We start from the raw sequence: 22,953 nt of genomic DNA on the forward strand, positions 1-22,953 counted from the left end.
CCAATGTCACCATTGGCATAATGTCGACATGTCCATTATGTCGACATCAGAGCCATCTTAACATATAGGCACACTGGGCAGCCACCCAGGGCCGCACGATTCTAGGGGCCTTCAAGCAGAGTCAGGCTGAGCTGGAGGGGCATCTACATGAATTGTGCAGATGCTCGCTCTGTGTATAGGACAGCTAGCTGAGGGGCAGGCAGAGACAGATGATCCCTGGCTGCTGTGATTGTGAATTACACAATCAGAGCTGCCAGACAGAATTCTCTACCTGCCTCCAACCTGCAGCCACAGAGCCAGATTTAGGATGGTGGGTGCACAGGAGGCACAATTTTCCAGCCCCCCTCTCTCAGAGGGCTTCATACTTTAAACACAGCAGCAGTGAAAAGCAGGAACTGCACTGCGAGCTGGAGAAGAGAAGAGGAATGTGGAATTCATGATCCTCGCTTTACATCATGTTTTTTTTGTTTAAACATTGATTTTGTTGAAAGTACCAATAAATCTAAAAGGTTTAATTTTATTGACCGTTTACATTTGTACTCCTGTGAAAGGGTGGGAAGGGGCCCCAGTGTATTGCTTTGTCCAGGGCCTACAATGCTCTTAAGACGGCTCTGGTCGACAGGCACAAATATGACAGTACAGGTTTGGAGTTACGGTATGGATAGTGCTCTAACACTAGAAAAATGCTGGGCCATAACTAGGGGGGTGTGAACAGTGTCGTCGTGCAGGCCCTAGGGACAGCACCGTTGCGGCTCCATGGCACCTGTATGTGGCTTGCAGGGTGCCTAGAGTAGCACTACTGCAGAGCCATCTGGAGAGTCCAAGCGACGCTACTGGGCAGTGCTGTACTTCCCAGAGCATTAGGCGTGATGTCATGGGTTTAGAGGGTGGGCGCACTGCCTCCTTGTTATGGTGCTGACTGTCATTTATGCATAAAGTTGATGTTATGACCTTGCGGACATTCTGAATGTCGACATAAAAGACCACACTCCTATATGGTATTAGGTTGGTATAGCCTTAAGTATTGTTGCTTTGGTGAAGCTAAAATTCTACCATATTGCATAACAATTTGTCCAGGTCGTCATTGGTATGCTTGAGTTGTAATTCATCTGCTTGGCAGCTCATATCTACTTTATTACATATTACATACTGTAGGCATAGAAATAAATACTCTGTATAGAATGATATATATCAGGAGGACTGCGCTAATAAAATCTAACAATTGTGAGATGACAGAAAGATAAGACTTAGCAATCACAGCTCCGTTATTCACAGATACACTGTTTTATTTACTCGCAATTATTAGATGTAACATAGAAATCTCTCATGCTGTATACATATAAATAATCGATACACAATAATTACCAGAATATCAAAATAAAAAATACTTAATAAAAATAGATAATAAAAATATATATATGGTGTGTCTATGAATCCATACAAGAATAAATGTTCAATAGCTACACGTATAGTGCAATGATGATAATTATAAAAAAATGTATTTTGTGTGTGCACATATCTCTTTGATAAAGCCCCCATTCTATAGGGGCGAAACGCGACAGTGACCCCCTGGTTGTCAGTACCTTTGGATGTGACAAGCTTTGATACCGGATTATCCTTTACCAAGCGGATTAATTAGAAGTGAGCACTTTATCAGCCTACTGGACCTTAAAATTAGGCTCCGTTCCAAACAGCACGGCAAGCCTAGCTGGTTAGCACGGGAGAGGGAGGACTTACTGATGCAGCGTTAACCCGGCTCTGGCGGCTGCCTCTGGAGATATTAGAGCCAGATCCACCTTCAGCTCGTATTAGTGTCCTGAGACATTTGCTACGACACAATACCGCAGGTACTTTGGATATTTCCTCAGTCACATCTCAGCTTATTCACTCAATAAGCAGCCTAATAGGATATCAAGTGTGGAACTTTTAACTGGTTTAATTATCACCATTTTAGCAATATTCACTTAATATTGCAATACAAATGATATGTGCACACACAAAAGACATTTTTTTATAATTATCATTGCAGTATACGTGTAGCTATTGAACATTTATTCTTGTATGGATTCATAGACACACCATATATATATTTTTATTATCTATTTTTATTAAGTATTTTTTTTATTTTTATATTCTGGTAATTATTGTGTATCGATTATTTATGTGTATACAGCATGAGAGATTTCTATGTTACATCTAATAATTGCGAGTAAATAAAACAATGTACCTGTGAATAACGGAGCTGTGATTGCTAAGTCTTATCTTTCTGTCATCTCACAATTGTTAGATTTTTTATTAGCGCAGTCCTCCTGATATATATATTTCTTTTTGAGGTTTAGATATTGGGTATTCATAAATCCCATTTTGAGGACATTTGGCTTTAATACAATATATATTATATACCAACAATAATACATATTGAGATCATAGTAAGATATGTTACATTAAATAAGCGCCTTGATTAATAGTTCAATTTTTTTCTGTATAGAATGACCCTACAAAAAAGAACTGTAAAATAAGCCACACTGATTTGAGTGAATCCCCCCATAATAAACATTCAGAGATGTACACTAATGCCATCGCAGCTGCGATCCCGTCCGCAGCTGCTGTGCGAAAACATGCAGATGTGGAGGATTGTATTGAGACGCCCACCTGCAGCTTTGCACATCCAATCATCTGCGTACAAAGACGCAGCATCAGCCGCAAATCATTTGATTATTATAGTTCCGAATATCCCTATGGCTACTCGGAATGGACACTGGAGCCACTCTCACAGTATACGTAATCGCAGGCGCAGACTGTGACATGCCCCGGAAATGGCTGCGACACGCCTGCTTTCTTTGCCGTCACTCCCACTTATTTCTAGAGATATGCGCCAACCTCCGTTTTTTTTGTTTTTTTTTTAACCATAGTCTTTATTCAAAGAAAAGGAGAATACAATGACATTCACAACAAATTGTGAAATATATAAGAACATCAATAAAATTGAAGTCATATCCATATCGTATAAGACAACATAAACATTCACCTTACATTTTCATATAAATTTTTAAATGAATAAAATAAAACAAAACAAAACAAAAAACACACAAAAAGAGAAAAAAAAAACCCAGAAGAAAACAAAAATAGGGGTGGAGGGGGGGGCAACATATAATAATATCATATTAGAACTCATCCTATATAAATAGTACCACCATAACATTTCTAAAATATCATATTTGGACAGACAAGGCATCAAATCCTAGAGATAGTAGTAGTTGAGTAATTAAACCATGGGTCCCATATCTTATTAAATTTATCTGACTGATCCCTAAGAGCAAAGATGATTTTCTCCATATTAGCAATAAACCAAATCTTGGTGTGCCCGTGTTTTGGTTTTAATTTTGGATCTGGATCTCCCCTGATTTTGGATCTGGATCTGGTTTTGGATTTTTTTCCTTGTTTTGTTTTTCGGTTTTGGTTTTGGACCTGTATTTTCTCCAAAAAATGATATACACAGCTAAAACCACATAATTTGGGCCTGTTTTTGTTCCTACAGTATTATTAACCTTAATAATAATAATTTTCAGGCATTTCTAGGTATTTTTAACCACCTCACAGCTCACAATATTGATTTCACTATTTTTCACCAATACAGGCCAAAGGCTGCAGCGAGCTGGCTGGCTAAAGTAAGCAATGGAGCAGCAGCACAAACTCACGGCAGTTTAAAAATATAGGACATCTATGAAACATTGCCACACAGCAGTGGCAGACAGGATGGCAGTTTAATAAACTATAATAATGTCAGTCGGCAATGCCCCAAATTGTGCCAAATGTAAAGGAAAGAGGAGCAAGATGGAGTTGTCCCTCCCACCCACTCTTATGTGGGATATTAAAAAGGACATGCACAGTTTAACAAACCAAACACTTTAGCCACTAGGACTGACACTTTCATGGCTGAACTCCTTAATTTGTTTGGGCCCCCACAAAACATTTTTTGGAAGGACTACCTTCAATTAATTAGGAGGAGGTTGATGATGAGGGTGTTGGTGGTGGAGATTGCATGTGCTGGTCCAATCTGCAGGTAGCTGATACTGGACTGCTTGTTATTAATTTGCAAATTATAATTTTGTTAAACAAATTGCATGAACTCGCTGCAAATGATGTAACAGGGAGGAGGTGCCTAGATTGTTAATGTCCCTTCCTCTGCTAATTTTTCCTTTACAAATGGAACAGATGCCTTCACAACTGTTAACAAAAAGTATGGTGGTCGCTCACATCAGCTTAATGACTTTGCACAGGTGCTTGTAAAGGGCGGGGTTTACACTGAACTACAGAAAAAAAAGGGATTTGCCCTCCAGCACACTGCAGAAATATCAACAAAAATACTTGAATCCTAAATAATAATAGAAATTCAGAGGTATTAGTTACGTACATTTACAAATATATGAATAAGTGCCAGGCCAGCATCAAGGCTGCATTCACAACTGTTGTCAGAATTTAGATTAAAATAATTCCACACCCAAGATGTTGCTTTTCTGGCTTTCTTTTTACCATTAGTAAGAACTGCTGCCACTGGTGGTTGATTTACGCAAACCACATCCTCATCTTCCACTTTGGCATCAGGTAGGACACAAATTTCCCCCCTCATCCTCCTTTTGCACTTCCTCCACACTATAATCCTCATTTTTTATTATTTCACCATCTAATACTAGCACAGCCATCATGGCGTCAGTGACCCACTGTGCAACTGGGTGACAGCTGTTATACTTACTTCCTCTATCAAAGGACTGTTTAATAGTCAATTGTTTTTTTAAACTACTACTAGTAGTAGTCTTCTTGGTCCCTTTCTGGGATGAAGATCCATCCCCAGCAGCAGCAACAGGCGTAGTACTCAAGGATCCTTCGGAGGAATCAGTGAGTAGTCAGTGATGCTTATGAAATTGGATGCAGGACTACTTCCAATCACAAATGAGGATGTTGATGATGATGCAGGTGTTGGTGGTGGAGATTGTAGGCGCTTGGATCCAGATAGAAGGGAGTAGCTAGGTGACATTGGACTGATTATTGTTCGTTTTTTGTCCCCAAAGTTTTAGAATTTGAAATACCCTTTCCAATTTGATGAATGCGCTGCATGTGATGTAACAGGGAGGAGGTTTTAAGATTGTTAAGATTTTTACCTCTACTCACTGTTACTTGGCAATTGTTACAAATGGCTTGGCAATGGTTGTCCGGATTTGGGTGGAAATAATTCCACACATGAGAAGTGGATTTTTTGGTCCTTTGCCCAGGCATGGCAACAATGGGATTTTTCCCACCATGGGCAACAACAACTGTTGCCTGATTTACAGTTTTTACACAAACATCCTCGCCATCAACATCCTCATTAACATCCTCATCATCCTTGTTGTTATCGCCAACTACATAAATATCCTCCTCATCCTCCTCGTGCAATTCCACAGAAGCATCCTCGATTTCTACGTCAGAAGACACACAAATGGTAAAAGGAGGATCCTCTTCAAATACAGTATTAGAAAGGTCAGGCTCACACATGGCAACCGCAGACACACTTGGACTCTCCTCTGGGATTTCTGATTTTTCCGAGCACACAGTTGATTCCGGTGTCTTACTCGTCTTAACAATTTAAATTTTTTTTGTACCTCTCCTACAAGCAGAGGGGCTTAAATTATCACTAGAACCATCAGTCATAAATACAGGCCAGTGCCTTATCCTTTCCTTGCCACTTTGTGTAGTGAATGGCATATTGCCAATTTTTTGTTTCTCTAAAGCTGACTTAGCTTTAAATTTTTTTTGCTTTAACAGGGTAAAAGTTGATTTTTTTAGCCTGACTTTTTGGCCTGACTTAAGCCCTGGTACATCTGCCTTCATAGATGACGTTGACGGCCTTGCATCGTCATCATGACGTGCAGCTACAAGACTGGTATGTGGGTCCTGCTCTCTGGTCATGTGACTGTCCTCCATACAAAATTGTTGATTTTATTTATTATTTTATGCAGCAGCCCCTCTACAGACAGGAGAACAGCACCTTCACCGATGACAGTGACAGCCAGGTGTGGCTGACATGCACACAAAAAAAATGTTTTTTTGTTATTTTTGACCAGCAGCCCCTTGACAGACAGCAGCACAGCACCCCTGTGCACCTACGCGATGACAGGTGTGGCTTACACGCCACACAAATTTATTTTATTTTTTTTATCACTGGGGTGAACCCATGAAAGGAGGCATCAGCCCCTTAACAGACAGCAGCACAGCACTGCAGCACTGATGACAAGTGTGGCTAACAATTAATTTATTTATTTTAATAACTGGGGGTGGGTGAGGAGCACCCCTGAAGGACATAGCACCCCCTGGACAACACAGCACTACAGTCAGTCAGCCCCTATGGACAGGACAAGTACAACAGCCAGCCCCTATGGACAGGACAATGACAGCCAGACAGCCTCTATGGACAGGACAACAACAACCAGCCCCTATGGACACGACAATAGCCAGCCAGCACCTCTATAGACAACAGCCAGCCAGTAACAAGTATTAAGTATTGACAATATAACCACAGCACAGCCCAGCTCCCTCTCTCTTCACTCTCCACAGCCGGAATGAAAAATGGTGGCGAATCGCGTTACCTTTATAGAATCCAAAACCCGCGAGAATCCGAGAGCAGGATGATGACGTTTTGCTTCATTTTCAGATCCAAGTTAGGCGGAAAAACCTGAGCCAACTTGTATCTGCCTCGGATCCCCGAAGTTCGGGTGGGTCCGGTTCTCAGGAAACCGGACACGCTCATCTCTAGTTATTTCCCACAGATTTTCCCTGCCTGACAATCAAGTAAAAAGATACTGTGAGTAAAACGTCACTGTGAGTGCCTTCGGTAGTTTACCTTGACGCATGCGCAGTGCGACTTAGATGCACGCGCAGTTTACCGATAATCGCTCAACTCTGTAAATATCGGTGTTGCATCCATCTCTGAATCAGGCCCTTTGCTATTCCATTTGTATAAAGTTAAATTGTTACTAAATATACAAACACACATTTCATTCATTTTAACTCACCTTTTTTTCAGCTTGGCTAGAACACTGGGAATAATTGCTGTACGATAAAGAAAATCATTCACACTATTTAGATGTTTAATGAGCTGTCATGTGTTATGTCATGTGTATACTATGTTGTATACAAAGTTTGTCACTTATCTGTATGATCTTTGTTTTTGTGATTACCCATGCATGTATTATTGCTAGAGGGGACGGCATTTTGTTCAGCATTCAGGTGCCTTGCTGAGAAATCAGAAATTTTAATTAGAATTTGACAAACATTTTAGACCAGTAATTTGTAGTTAAGTTCATTTGCAGGACTGAGCATGCTATTTTAATATGATGAGCAAAGCTTGTTCAGACTTATGCTGGCGACACACTAGACCAACTTACACCCAACTATCCAACTAGTTGATTGGTTGGAATGAAAATCTGGTAAGGGATGAAAGCAAATGACTATCAGCAATTTGCTCCCAAACGCCGGAAAATGGACTAAAAACTGTTGTTTGAACAAATTGTTTTGATCAAACATTTCACAAACTTGTCTAACGACCATTTTCATCTGTTTTCTGGCATTTAGGAGCAAATTGCTGATCATCAGTTACTCCCATACATTACCAGATTTTCATTCCAACCAATCAACTAGTTGGCTGGTTGGATGAAAGTTGGTCTAGTGTGTGGCAAGCTTTAGTTTTCACTACAGCAGTTGTGTCTATGCATATATCTCCCAATTTTCTTATTTTTGGAATCAATCTGGGGCTGCAAACACCTATGTGGTCACCATAGGTTGAGGTGTTTCATACTGCTGCCACCTCACCTTGCCCCTGACTTCACCATCCTACCAGCTCTCTCTGGTCTCAGTTGCTGTCATCCTCAGTGGATGGGCGTCCCATCCATTCTCTGCCCACTTTAATGTATTTCAGGACCTTGCAGTCTCTGGACTCCAACTCCAGACCACCAAGGCCCCAATCCCATATTAGTCTAACCCCTGGGCCACACAGACCTTTGCATCACCCAGGTTCTAACACCACCCATGCCTCCACACTGCCCTGACTTCTACACCATCCAGGCCTCCGCACCATTTAATCTTCAGCACAACACAGGCCTAAGTAAGGGATGTAGTTATAAGACCGGTGGTCTAAATCCCAATGGGGGAAGCCCGACAAGGGACTCAACATAGGTGTTGAAATACCGATGCCTATCTTAATTCCGACACCACAATCCAGAAGGACAGCTGTCCAAATGAGGTAAGTCCGGGCACCCTTACCATAAGCCAAAGGGGGGGGAGGGTTAGGTTTAGGTAGCATAGTGGGGTTAGCATTAGGTTTTTTGGGGGGAGGTTAGGGTTAGGCACTCCTAGGTGGGTAGGTTTGGGTTAGGCACCATTGTGGGGGGTTAGGGATAGGCACTAAGGAAGGAGACTTAGGTTTAGGCACTAATGGGGAGGGATAGGGTACGGGGTGGGGAGGGTTAGGGTTAGGCTACAAGAAGGGAGGGTTATGGGGAGAAGGGGGGATGGTGAGTATACTTACCTGACCCCTGTCAGGATACCAACTATCGGGATGCCGCTATCGGTGTTTTGACAGTAGGCATCCCGACAGCCGGCATTATATACCAATTCCCTAAGTAGGCACATCTCTCTGGTTCCTGTTGTCCCGTATTACCTCCTCCCTTTAGAATGTAAGCTCTCACGGTCAGGGTCCTCTATCTTATGTCTCATGTCTGTCCACTCTCCCATTTTCCTTTCATATTCTTATTACGTCTTATACTGAATTGATTCTGTATGAGTTTTGGTCCAGCTGCATCCTTTCATCTTAATCTGCAACAGTTACTGTATCTGCTGTGCCCGTCTTCCATGGCCTAAGCCAAATTCTTCTTTCAGCCATGTGATTTGCATGAAATTGCCTCCATTTATTTTTATTCAGTCTGTTTGTAATTGTCATGTATACTGTACACTATCAGTTTGCCGCCTTGTACGCCCCTCTTACTTATGCAGTCGGAAAACCGGCTGCCTTAATACTGACAGCCGGCTCCCTCCCTGCTTTATCCTGGCGTGGGATAAATGACTGGCATCTATATCTAGACGTCTGTCATTTACCCGACGCCGGGAGACCGGCGCCCGGCATCCCAATCGAAGGGATGCCGGGCGCCGTGAGTGGACAGCCGCGGGGGGGGGGGGGGAGGGTTAGGTTTAGGGCACCTGGAGGGACTTAGGATTAGGCACCCCCCTGGGAGGGTTAGGCTAGGGGAAGGGGGATTAGGGTTAGGCACCCTCCCGGGGGACTTAGTTTCAGGCAGCGGGGAAGGGGGGGTTAGGGGATTAGGGTTAGGCACTTGGGGGGAGGTTAGGGTTAGGCACCCCTAAGGAGGGTTAGGGTTAGGGGGTTAGGTTAGTTTATACTTACCTTAGGGACGATCGGTATTTCCAGCGCTGTCACGCTTCCGCTGCCGGGCTCTCCTGATCTGTCGGGAACTGCCGGGCAATGCGGCAGCCGGGATTCCATACCGATTCCTCTTACTTACCTGTGAAGTTATATGTTTTTTTACCTAATCTTTGTGCTTAAACTGTGATTACCTATTGTGGATAGAACTTATGCTCTGATATTATGTTTTTATATTAATCCTCTTGTGTGGTGACTTATAAATAAAAGATAATAATAGTAATAGTCAGTCTTTGCTCTAGTGTAGCTTACAGTCTTGCAGATGTACTGTACAGTCAATCGTTTAGCGCTGCCCACAGCTCCTGTAACTAGATCATACAAGTTAACAAAATGTTAATAATTTTCTGTCCCATAAAGTAAAATTGGTGAAACTTACAGTATTTTGGATGCTGAATTAAAATCTGGTTTGGATAGAATTTTTCTATCAGGCATTGTTTTTGAGAAATAAATGAATTCACTTTTACAATCAGTGTACACTTTTTTCACAAATATGGCTATTATTATGGAAAATATGTATAAATGTACCTTTAAATTGAAGAAGCGTACGATTGTCGGCTACATTTCACAGCAGGAACATCTCTTTTCAGTGTCCAGCAATAGTCTGCCACCATAGACGGGCTCCACTTTCCTTGGTACCGCTTTTCCATGTCGAAGATATCCTGATGAAATCGCTTGCTGTGTTAGTCACTGATTGCCCCAAGATTTTCAGGGGAAAAAGTCAAAGTTAAAGTCCAAAAACTGAATTTTTAGACTCCTATTACACCCAAGAGCTCTAAATGAGGTCAGAAGGTCGTTTACAATGTCACGGTAGTTTTCTGATTTGTCGTTTCCCAAAAATTCCTTGCAAATTCTCTTAAATGACAACCATGCAGATTTTTCATGTTCATTAAGCTCTGCTTCTTTCATCTCGAAGCAGTTCCCTGATTTGTTGTCCTACAAAAATACCCTCCTTGGGGAATTCATTGCTCACATAGGTGAATCCACGACTGGGGTATCAGCCCAAGCTTAATGTGCAATGGAAGCAGATACATTTTCTCCGGATCAACAAGAGGAGTATAATAGCATAAATATATATTATATAAATAGTATAAATAGCTATGTGTGCTACTATTTTGGTTCCAAATGATCGAAAGAGCTTATGCGGGAACAAAAAATCTATGGGTGATCGAATAATTCTGAAACCATATTTGAATTCAGTGTGAAAAAGTATTTTTCACACAGAATCAAGTATTTTTTTGTGTGGGACAAGGGGCCTGATTCAGACCCTCTCGCAAGCGGCCACTCGCTCGTACGCGGCTGCTTTTATGCATTTGCGCACGCGTATGCATCGCAGTGCGAGTGCGCAAACTAGTTTGAGCGATTGGGAAGCGCTCGCTCGCCCAGCAAAGACAGCCCAGTGAAGTGAGGGACAGTAGAGGCCTTTTCTGGGTGGTAACAGGGGAAGACCAGTAGGTTCGGTATGAGTGGAATTGCGAACGCAGGCGATCCTGAGTGTTTCAGAGACATGCATAATGAACAGGCAGCATCAGAGTACATGTCACCTGGCTGGTTTTTACACTGAAATGCTCGCAGTGCTTGCGGTAGGGTAAAGGCAACCGCAAGCGCTGCGGTCAGATCCGATGTACCGATGGTTGTATATACTTCCCGGAGATGATGTGCACTAGTGGGCGGCTAAAGCCAGACTGGTTGGTGTCTATAAACACAAAGTGATCGCTCGCCAAGACATAGTGGGTGTGCTTATGCCTTGCCATGCAATCGCCTGCCTTGACGTCTCTTAGCTGAATTTGCATACGCTGGGAGTGAGCGGCCGCATCTAGCGAACGGGTCTGAATCAGGTCCAAAGTCTTTGTTAACCAGTGTTATTGGTGTCGATGGACGCGAATGCTGCCTGCGCCCATTGTTTCTGCTTGCACCCTCCTGAGGTGGCAAGCTGAAATCCGCGAACACTCCGGCTTTTATGCACCTAAACGCAGCACATCCAGTACTTTGCCCAGGTTTTGCTGCTTTACACATCTTAACCTGGTGCATTTGGGCACAACATGCTCGATAAGTAATAGACAACCATTAACTTGCACCCGCCGGCACAAACAATTGCATATCACCCTGTCACTTTAGATGGGATATTTGGTACAAGGAAACAATTAAATTCCGCCTTTAAAAAGTCCAGACTTTACATACACTGTAATATAACACACCTGCATACTGTATAACTCATTATCAGCACGTTGGCTTTATTATTGGTGTAAAGGTACTGAAATAGTGCTTTAGTCCTGAAGTCTGTATCTTTTCCTCACTATACCAAATGGACCACACATAAAGCTTTATCGTGTAGAAGAAATGAAATCGCTGTCATCAGGGTACAGGGCAAACGGATTTAGAAAGTGCTAAATCTGTAAATATGGTGCCACTGTGTTTAGAGGGGATGCAGTCATAATCCCGACCGCGGGGATTCCGGTTCTCAGAATTCTGGCGCCGGAATCCCGACACCTGTCAGAATCCTGGCGCCAGCATCCCCACCGCCGGAATCCCGAAGGTAAGTTGCGGGTGGAGGGTTAGGGTGCGGGGAGCAGTAGGTTAGGTTTAGGCACTAGGGGGGTGGGTTAGGTTCAGGCACTGGGGAGGGAGGGTTAGGGTAGGAACAGGCGGCGGGATGCCGGCGTCAGGATTCTTACCGCCGGGATTCTCAGCGCCGGCATTCTGTACCCGCCAGCATCCCGTACTCATGGTTTTCTGAAATAGCTAATACAAATAATCATTTAATTCCATGAAAATAAAAAAAATATTAATGTTTTGTGAACACTGTCTTATTTTCTTTTATGATCATTTAGGCTCCGAAATTGGAAGAGCAGAAATCTAGCAGCCATAAAAATAAGGTATGTGTGTGGTCAACGAACATAAACTATTGTGGCACATTGAGATATACTGAGGCTAATTCAATTTGCTATCCCCAAGAAGTGACATATATGAGCTCAGTTTCATATTGTAATAAATAGTGTGTGGTTCAGCACTATACAAGAGCCCAGGCATGGACATAGTGGGTGGTGGGTGCCATTTTGATGGGGTGGAGAGGAGTGTAGAGGACACTGGAACAGGGCATATTGTTGTCTACCAGGTTACCAGAAGTGCCTCATAAGCAATTGGGTCTGGCCTGTTGCCTGGCTTGAAAGAGATGACATACCATTTTCAGTGAGTGGTGTGTGTACTGTGTGTTATAATAGTAAGGGGGCATTGTAATGTTACATAATATGTACTGGTTGCACTGTAATGTTGTACAGTCTGAACTGTGAGAACTACAGTGTGGCATAATATGAACAGGGTGCACTACAATGTAGCATAATATAAACTGGGGCATAATATGTACTGGGGGCACTACAGTGTGGCATAGTATGAACTGGGGCACTACAATGTGGCATATTATGAACTGGGGCACTTAATTGTGGCATATGTTTTGGGGATACTGTACAGCATAATGTGAATAGAGGGCACTCTGTGGCATAATGTGTACTGGCAGCACTGCAATGTGACCTATTGTGAACTGCTATGGTTCATAAAATGAACAACTGCTGTGGAGAGAGGTTCTCGCTAGAAGTATTCTGGCTACACCCCATTTCAAAACACACTAGTACAGGTGACCTTACAGTAGCAAATTTATTTGCATATATCACTCTGTGTGTGTATATATATATATATATATATAAGTGTGTATATAATATATATATATATATATATATATATATATAATATAAAAAACTTTAAAATCTAGCTCATTGGGAAAAAGCTTTATCTAAGTAATATTAAATAATAAGGCATTATTTCCTTTCATTTTTTTCTGCTATTGCCATTCAGCGTGAGCGGCTCCACTCGTCTGCGGCTTATATGTCGCGTTCTGGCCGCATGCACTTGCAAGCAGCCGCATCCCCCGGCTGGCTTTTAGCCCACACCACGCTGCTGACTGTTGTCCCTTGATACAGCGCTGGTGTATTGCCGGATAAGTGTCTCACTGCTCTGGATCTTAAGAATGAACGGCTCCAATACCAATAATTGTGAAAAGCAGCTCTCACACGGATATTGCACAATTTCCTGCGGTTCATCAAAGTGGGGGTACCTCTAACCGGTTTCGCTCCTATTTCTGTGAGCTTTTTCAAAGAGTACTCCACTTTGATGAACCCCCCTGGCCAGTGCCAGATTAATGTCCACATGGGCCTGGAGCTGAAATTTATGAAGGGCCTATTGAGTGCCGCAGCAGGGGGTGTGACCAGCGCTGCAGCAGTGTGACTGGTGATGTGGGGTTGTGACTAGTGTGGTGTAGCTGTGATTTACATAGGGGTGTGGCCTGTGTTGTGGGTGTGTTTTGACTGTATACAGTGCCATAACTGCAGGTATGCGACCGGTAATGCTGCACAGAGCGCAGGGTTCTGTTTGCAGCACCGTCGCAGCCCCATGGCCTTTGTTACTGGCTAGCAGGGTGCTTGCACCCTGCAGCCAGTATCACTCCTGCAGTACTGCCCAGAAAGACACCTGCAGTCTTTGCAGCCTCCTCCGGATGCTCCGGGCAGTGTTGCACTTCCAGGTGCCGGTGGCCCAGGCCCCTCTATGCTACAGCATGACGTCATGCGCTTAAGGGGCAGTCCCGGCACAGGGCGCTCTGGAGCCAGCTGAGTGTGTGTGTGTGTGTGTGTGTGTGTGTTGCACTCTGGAGCCAGCTGATTGTGTTTGTGTGACACTCTGGATGGCTTGTATAAAACACACTGACCCGTTTATGTAAGCAATGTTTCAGAACTTTTGTCATTTTGGTAATCCTGACGAAAGAATGAATACAAGTTCTGAGACGCTGATTACGTAACTGGATTTTAGTGTGTTTTATACAAGCCGAAGTTCATTATGTTGACATAAGAGTTAATAAAAAAATTACTGTGTGTGTGTGTTTTTGGTGGGAGGGGGGGGGGGGGGGGTTAGGCCCTAGGGCAGGGGAACCTTTTTTCTGCCGAGGGCCATTTTATAACATTATTCGTGGGCCCGGTGCAGGCCACGCTCCCTCCATGTGACATCACATGAGTCGGGGCCACAATCCCCGGCAATTACAACAATGCCCGAAGCATCCTGAGGATTTTCCGTGGAGCTGTAAGGGGTCCTGGAGGCACTGGTGCATAGATTCTGGCTGCAGGGTAATATTCCAGGCACCCTGGTAGCCAAATGAGGTTAGCAGAAAAAAGTTCAGAGGGCCAGACCAAATCACTCCGCGGGCCTTATACGGCCCCCGGGCCTGAGGTTCCCCATCCCTGCCCTAGGGGAAGGTTAAGGCTAGGCTGCGGGGGAGGAGGATAGGTTTAGGCACTGCACGGAGGGTTAGGCACTAGGGGAAGGTTAAGGCTAGGCTGCGGGGGAGGAGGATAGGTTTAGGCACTGCACGGAGGGTTAGGCACTAAGGGAAGGTTAAGGCTAGGCTGCGGGGGAGGAGGATAGGTTTAGGCACTGCACGGAGGGTTAGGCACTAGGGGAAGGTTAAGGCTAGGCTGCGGGGGAGGAGGATAGGTTTAGGCGCTGCACGGAGGGTTAGGCACTAGGGGAGGTTACAGTTAGATGGGGCGGGGCTAAGGTTAGGCCCTACAGGGAGGGTTAGGGGTAGGGATTAGGGTTAGGCTGTGCAGGGGCATTAGGCACTAGGGGAAGGTTAGGGTTAGGCTGCAGGGGGAGGAATGGGTTAGGCACTACAGGGAGGGAGTAGGGATTAGGTTTAGGGATGGGGTAATATCCCCCGGAAGGCAGGAGCAGCAGAGGTCATGACTGCTGGGACCCGGGAGCCGCGCTGGAGCTGCTACAGCCATCAGGAGCATGTTAGTGGGCCAACAGGGATGATATGCCGGCGTTCCATCACTGTCTACATGATGAATGATGGAATGCCGAAATGTAATACTACACCCGCTTTAGTCCCCATAAGTGTGCCTCAAGCTCCTGTACCCTCCCTATTTACCAATGTGTGTGTGTATATATATATATATATATATATAAATATATATATATATATATATATATATATACACACACACACACATACACATACACACACACAGTATATCACACAAAATGATTCGGTAAAAGCAGTCCAAAGTAAATGCAAGGTACCCAGATGCCCTCCCAAGGAATATTCATACTGTAGGTGCTTGTTCAATCCTAGGAAACACAGAGGGGGCACTCTGGAACTTAAATGCACAAAGTATGTACTTGAAAATGACCGACGTTTCAGAGCCAACCCGGCTCTCTTATTAAGGTCGGCTCTGAAACGTCGGTCATTTTCAAGTAAATACTTTGCGCATTCAAGTACCGGAGTGCCCCCTCTGTCTTTCCTAGGATTGAACAAGCACCTACTGTAATATATATATATATATATATATATATATATATATATATATATACACACAGTGTATGTATATATATATATATATATATATATATATATTATATGCTCCTGTACCCACCTAATTTGACACACACATAGCTATATATATATATATATATATATATATAAATAAATATATATACAAAACATACATAAATAATACACAGGGGCCAAACTTTACACTGACCTGTGGAATGTTACATGCTGGGCTGCAGTGCCTTCCCTCCTGAACTAAGCGATTGGTCTAGTCAGGTGCACAGGACACAGCTTTGCAGTAGGATGTACAGGAGGCGGAGCTTAAGTCACATAGGGGCGGAGCTTCGGCGGGCAGTGGTGGGCGGGGCTTAGACCGAGCAGCCGAGAGGAGGGGGTGGGGGTGACAATGGGCTCAGCAGCTTCGGGCGGACAGTAAGTGAGTGTGCTGGGAGGTGAGTGAGCTGATCAGTGAGTCAGCTGGGCTGTCGGTGGTGACAGGAAAAGAAAAAAAAAATTTTCCTGTCTGCACTGCAGTCAGTGTATCCTGTGGGCCTATTTTCAATGGGAGGCCTGGAGCTGTAGCTCCAACCGCCCCATTGTTAATCCGGCCCTGCCCCTGGCGTATGGAGCCGCTGCTGAAAAAGATGTCTGTGAATATACAGAAAAGCTGCTGCTAGCAGTGCAGGTTATGGATTTCTGCTAAAAGCGTCCTCTAAACACAAGACTACAGATTCATTGTTTTGGAGGAATATTACTCCATCTTATTTATCCGGTGATATTAAGGATTAAAGTTGTGAGTCTTATAACATGCTAATGATGTTATGGAGACACACGGAGTAAAGATTAATTATATTGCTAATTGTCTTGAGGGACAAGTGAATTGCCCGGTCCCGGGATTCCGAAATGATTGCTTTGGGACTTTTTTTTTCAGCTAATAAAACCTAGTACTTATTAACAAAAGATTGTTTTATATAGATATAACCAGCAACTTGTCGTGTAAAAATAAAAATTGTATGTGTGTGTATATATATATATATATATATATATATATATATATATATATATATATATATATATATATATATATTAGGGGTGTGCACCGGCCACTTTCCGTGTTTTGGGTTCTGGGTTTTGTGTTTTGGATCTGTATTTTTTTGAAAAAAAGCATAAAAACAGCTAAAATCACAGAATTTGTAGGTTTTTCTGCTCCTATGCTATTATTAACCTCAATAACCTTAATTTCCACTCATTTCCAGTCTATTTTGAATACCTCACACCTCACAATAGTGTTTTTATGTCCAAAAGGTTGCACCGAGGTAGCTGGATGACTATGCTAAGCGACACGAGTGGGCGGCACAAACACGTGACCCATCTAGGCGTGAAACTGCAGTGGCAGACAGGATGGCATTGAAAAACTAGGCCCCAAACTGTACATAATGCAAAGAAAAAAAAGAGGTGCAAGATGGAATTGTCCTTGGGCCCTCCCACCCACCCTTATGTTGTATAAACAGGACATGCACACTTTAACAAACCAATCATTTCAGCGCCAGGGTCTGCCACACAACTGTGGCTGAAATGATTGGTTCGTTTGGGCCCCCACAAAACAAGCTGGCAATTTATCTGTCCCTGCACAAACTGGCTCTACGGAGGCAAGATGTCATCCTCATCCTCCTCATCCACCGATTCCTCACCCTCTTCAGTGTGTACATCCTCATCCTCACAAAGTATTAATTCGTCACTGCTGGAACCACAGGTCCCTCTGTACGTTCTGGAGGCTGGTCTCCCTGGAAGAGTTGATAATTCATTTTATGAACATCATCTTCTCCACATTTTGTGGAAGCAACCTCCTACGCCTTTCGCTGACAAGGTTCCCGGCTGCACTAAACACTCTTTCGGAGTACACACTGGAGGGGGGGCAACTCAGGTAAAATAGAGCCAGTTTGTACAGGGACCTCCAAATTGCTTCTTTTTCCTGCCAGTACAGGTACGGACTGTCTGACATGCCTACTTGGATGCTGTCACCGATGTAATCCTTTAACAGACAGACGCACGCTTGTCGCTGCTGCTTTAAGGATGCAGGTGCGGCTACAGCCCACACATTTCACAAAGACCAAAAAAAAAAGAACAATATTTTAATTGTTTGTGTAGCACACTTTGAGGGTGTCACCACCCTTTAACAGACAGACGCACGCTTGTCGCTGCTGCTTTAAGGATGCAGGTGCGGCTACAGCCCACACAATTCACAAAGACAGAAAAAAGAAGAATATTTTTATTGTTTGTGTAGCACACTTTGAGGGTGTCACCACCCTTTAACAGACAGACGCACGCTTGTCGCTGCTGCTTTAAGGATGCAGGTGCGGCTACAGCCCACACATTTCACAAAGACCGAAAAAAAAAGAACAATATTTTAATTGTTTGTGTAGCACACTTTGAGGGTGTCACCACCCTTTAACAGACAGACGCACACTTGTCGCTGCTGCTTTAAGGATGCAGGTGCGGCTACAGCCCACACATTTCACAAAGACCGAAAAAAAAAGAACAATATTTTAATTGTTTGTGTAGCACACTTTGAGGGTGTCACCACCCTTTAACAGACAGACGCACGCTTGTCGCTGCTGCTTTAAGGATGCAGGTGCGGCTACAGCCCACACAATTCACAAAGACATAAAAAAGAAGAAGAATATTTTTATTGTTTGTGTAGCACACTTTGAGGGTGTCACCACCCTTTAACAGACAGAGGCACGCTTGTCGCTGCTGCTTTAAGGATGCAGGTGCGGCTACAGCCCACACAATTCACAAAGACAGAAAAAAGAACAATATTTTAATTGTTTGTGTAGCACACTTTGAGGGTGTCACCACCCTTTAACAGACAGACGCATGCTTGTCGCTGCTGCTTTAAGGATGCAGGTGCGGCTACAGCCCACACAATTCACAAAGACAGAAAAAAGAAGAAGAATATTTTTATTGTTTGTGTAGCACACTTTGAGGGTGTCACCACCCTTTAACAGACAGACGCACGCTTGTCGCTGCTGCTTTAAGGATGCAGGTGCGGCTACAGCCCACACATTTCACAAAGACCGAAAAAAAAAGAACAATATTTTAATTGTTTGTGTAGCACACTTTGAGGGTGTCACCACCCTTTAACAGACAGACGCACGCTTGTCGCTGCTGCTTTAAGGATGCAGGTGCGGCTACAGCCCACACAATTCACAAAGACAGAAAAAAGAAGAAGAATATTTTTATTGTTTGTGTAGCACACTTTGAGGGTGTCACCACCCTTTAACAGACAGACGCACGCTTGTCGCTGCTGCTTTGAGGATGCAAGTGCGGCTACATCGCACACAAGTCACAAACACATTAAAAAAATAGTTTTTTATTTTTTGGAGCACTTTGAGAGTTACACCACCCTTTAACAGACAGACGCACGCTTGTCGCTGCTGCTTTAAGGATGCAGGTGCGGCTACAGCCCACACAATTCACAAAGACAGAAAAAAGAAGAAGAATATTTTTATTGTTTGTGTAGCACACTTTGAGGGTGTCACCACCCTTTAACAGACAGACGCACGCTTGTCGCTGCTGCTTTGAGGATGCAGATGGAATCTAGACGGGATTTGGAACCGAGGACACACTACCTCCATCAATTGTCTAAATCCCACTGCACTAATGTCGGATACCGGACGCACGTCTAACACCAACATAGCAGTCAAGGCCTCAGTTATACGTTTTGCTTCAGGATGACTGCTGTCGTACTTCATCCTCATCGCTAGGGACTGTTGGAGGGTCAATTGTTTAGTAAAAGTAGTGATGTTCCTACTTCCTCTCTGGGATGATGAACAACTCCCAGCAGCAGCAACAGCACTAGGAGGAAGTGGTTCTTGATCTTTCCCTATTTTATTTTTATCGGAGAAAGTTTGGTCCTCCATTTATGTTATATTGATATATATACACGTGCGGCTAAAGCGCACACAAACACAGAAAATATTTTTTTATTTTTGCTGGAGAGTAGTGCACTTTGTGGGTTACACCACCCTTTAAGAAATGAGCCAGCCGGCTCTTTACTTATGGGACACAGGCGCACGCTTGGCGCTGCTCCTTTGTTGATGCACGTGCAGCCACAGTGCACACAAGTCACAAACACAGAAAATATATATTTTTTTGGTTTGGAGTGTACTTTGGGGGTTACAGAACCCTTTAACGGTCAAGCCAGCCGGCCCTTTACTTATGACACAGGCGCACGCTTGGCACTACTTTGTTGATGCACGTGCGGCTACTGCGCACACAATTCACAAACACAGAAAATAATTTTTTTTTTGGTTTGGACTGGAGTGTACTTTCGGGGGTTACAGCACCCTTTAACGGTCTAGCCAGCCGGCCCTTTACTTATGACACAGGCGCACGCTTGGCACTACTTTGTTGATGCACGTGCGGCTACTGCGCACACAATTCACAAACGCAGAAGATAATTTTTTTTTTGGTTTGGACTGGAGTGTACTTTGGGGGTTACAGCACCCTTTAACGGTCAAGCCAGCCGGCCCTTTACTTATGACACAGGCGCACGTTTGGCACTACTTTGTTGATGCACGTGCGGCTACTGCGCACACAATTCACAAACACAGAAAATATTTTTTTTCTGGGTTTGGACTGGAGTGTACTTTGGGGGTTACAGCACCCTTTAACGGTCAAGCCAGCCGGCCCTTTACTTATGACACAGGCGCACGCTTGGCACTACTTTGTTGATGCACGTGCGGCTACTGCGCACACAATTCACAAACACAGAAAATAATTTTTTTTTTGGTTTGGACTGGAGTGTACTTTCGGGGGTTACAGCACCCTTTAACGGTCAAGCCAGCCGGCCCTTTACTTATGACACAGGCGCACGCTTGGCACTACTTTGTTGATGCACGTGCGGCTACTGCGCACACAATTCACAAACACAGAAAATATATATTTTTTTGGTTTGGAGTGTACTTTGGGGGTTACAGAACCCTTTAACGGTCAAGCCAGCCGGCCCTTTACTTATGACACAGGCGCACGCTTGGCACTACTTTGTTGATGCACGTGCGGCTACTGCGCACACAATTCACAAACACAGAAAATAATTTTTTTTTTGGTTTGGACTGGAGTGTACTTTCAGGGGTTACAGCACCCTTTAACGGTCTAGCCAGCCGGCCCTTTACTTATGACACAGGCGCACGCTTGGCACTACTTTGTTGATGCACGTGCGGCTACTGCGCACACAATTCACAAACGCAGAAGATAATTTTTTTTTTGGTTTGGACTGGAGTGTACTTTGGGGGTTACAGCACCCTTTAACGGTCAAGCCAGCCGGCCCTTTACTTATGACACAGGCGCACGTTTGGCACTACTTTGTTGATGCACGTGCGGCTACTGCGCACACAATTCACAAACACAGAAAATAATTTTTTTCTGGGTTTGGACTGGAGTGTACTTTGGGGGTTACAGCACCCTTTAACGGTCAAGCCAGCCGGCCCTTTACTTATGACACAGGCGCACGCTTGGCACTACTTTGTTGATGCACGTGCGGCTACTGCGCACACAATTCACAAACACAGAAAATAATTTTTTTTTTGGTTTGGACTGGAGTGTACTTTCGGGGGTTACAGCACCCTTTAACGGTCAAGCCAGCCGGCCCTTTACTTATGACACAGGCGCACGCTTGGCACTACTTTGTTGATGCACGTGCGGCTACTGCGCACACAATTCACAAACACAGAAAATAATTTTTTTTTTGGTTTGGACTGGAGTGTACTTTGGGGGTTACAGCACCCTTTAACGGTCAAGCCAGCCGGCCCTTTACTTATGACACAGGCGCACGCTTGGCACTACTTTGTTGATGCACATGCGGCTACTGCGCACACAATTCACAAACACAGAAAATAATTTTTTTTTTGGTTTGGACTGGAGTGTACTTTCGGGGGTTACAGCACCCTTTAATGGTCAAGCCAGCCGGCCCTTTACTTATGACACAGGCGCACGCTTGGCACTACTTTGTTGATGCACGTGCAGCTACTGCGCACACAATTCACAAACACAGAAAATAATTTTTTTTTTGGTTTGGACTGGAGTGTACTTTGGGGGTTACAGCACCCTTTAACGGTCAAGCCAGCCGGCCCTTTACTTATGACACAGGCGCACGCTTGGCACTACTTTGTTGATGCACATGCGGCTACTGCGCACACAATTCACAAACACAGAAAATAATTTTTTTTTTGGTTTGGACTGGAGTGTACTTTGGGGGTTACAGCACCCTTTAACGGTCAAGCCAGCCGGCCCTTTACTTATGACAAAGGCGCACGCTTGGCACTACTTTGTTGATGCACGTGCGGCTACTGCGCACACAATTCACAAACACAGAAAATATATTATTTTTTTAGCACTTGGGGGGAGCACCCCTGATGGACAGAGCACCCCCTGGACAACACTACAGCACCCCTTTAGGACTGGGACACTGCACAGGACTTTGGAGTGGACACAGCCCCTATGGAGAACTGACTGCACAACACAGTCCAGCCAGCCCCTATGGACTTTGAAGTAGTGGACACAGCCCCTATTAACAACAGCAGCACAGCACAACACAGCCAGCCCCTATGGACTTTGAAGTAGTGGACAACAGCAGCACTACACTACACTACACTACACAGCCCTAACTCCCACCCTCCCTCTTCACTGTCCACAGCCGAGTGAGAAAATGGCGCCGACGCGGGTACCTTATATAGGATCCAAAACCCGCGAGACTCGGAAGGCGGGTTGATGACGTTTTGCCTCGATTTCAGATCCGAGTCAGGCGGGAAAAGTCGAGCCTGATTCGGATCGGACTCGGATCGGGGGGGCTCGGGGGGGTTCGGATTTCAGAAATCCGAACCCGCTCACCCCTAATATATATATAATTATAGAAACTTGTTTTGTGTGGTGAATTCACATATCAGTCCATTGAGATAATTAGCGCAAAATTCCCTTTAAATATATTTACTGCAAAATAATATCACAGTGCAGCGCCCGGCTCTTGGTCACTGAGGAGGAGCTGACATTTTGGTGTCACCCCCTCAAAGGGTGAAACCCAATGTGGTTCACTGCCCCTGAACCCCCTAGT

The 22,953-nt window shown here is 44.3% G+C and overlaps 1 protein-coding gene across 2 annotated transcripts in view; it reads left to right on the forward strand.

Annotated features, from left to right (window-relative positions):
- RAP1GAP2 (RAP1 GTPase activating protein 2) overlaps positions 1 to 22,953 on the forward strand; it is a 911,161-nt gene that overhangs the window by 763,739 nt on the left and 124,469 nt on the right. For both annotated transcript variants that reach the window (XM_088449471.1, XM_088449472.1), the window contains one exon: positions 12,298 to 12,342. In XM_088449471.1, coding sequence (XP_088305597.1) covers positions 12,298 to 12,342 — 45 coding nt within the window. The remainder of the gene's footprint in view (positions 1 to 12,297; positions 12,343 to 22,953) is intronic.

This window comes from Taudactylus pleione, unplaced genomic scaffold, assembly GCF_031769625.1.
Source record: "Taudactylus pleione unplaced genomic scaffold, aTauple2 ptg000485l, whole genome shotgun sequence".
Lineage (NCBI taxonomy): Eukaryota > Metazoa > Chordata > Amphibia > Anura > Myobatrachidae > Taudactylus > Taudactylus pleione.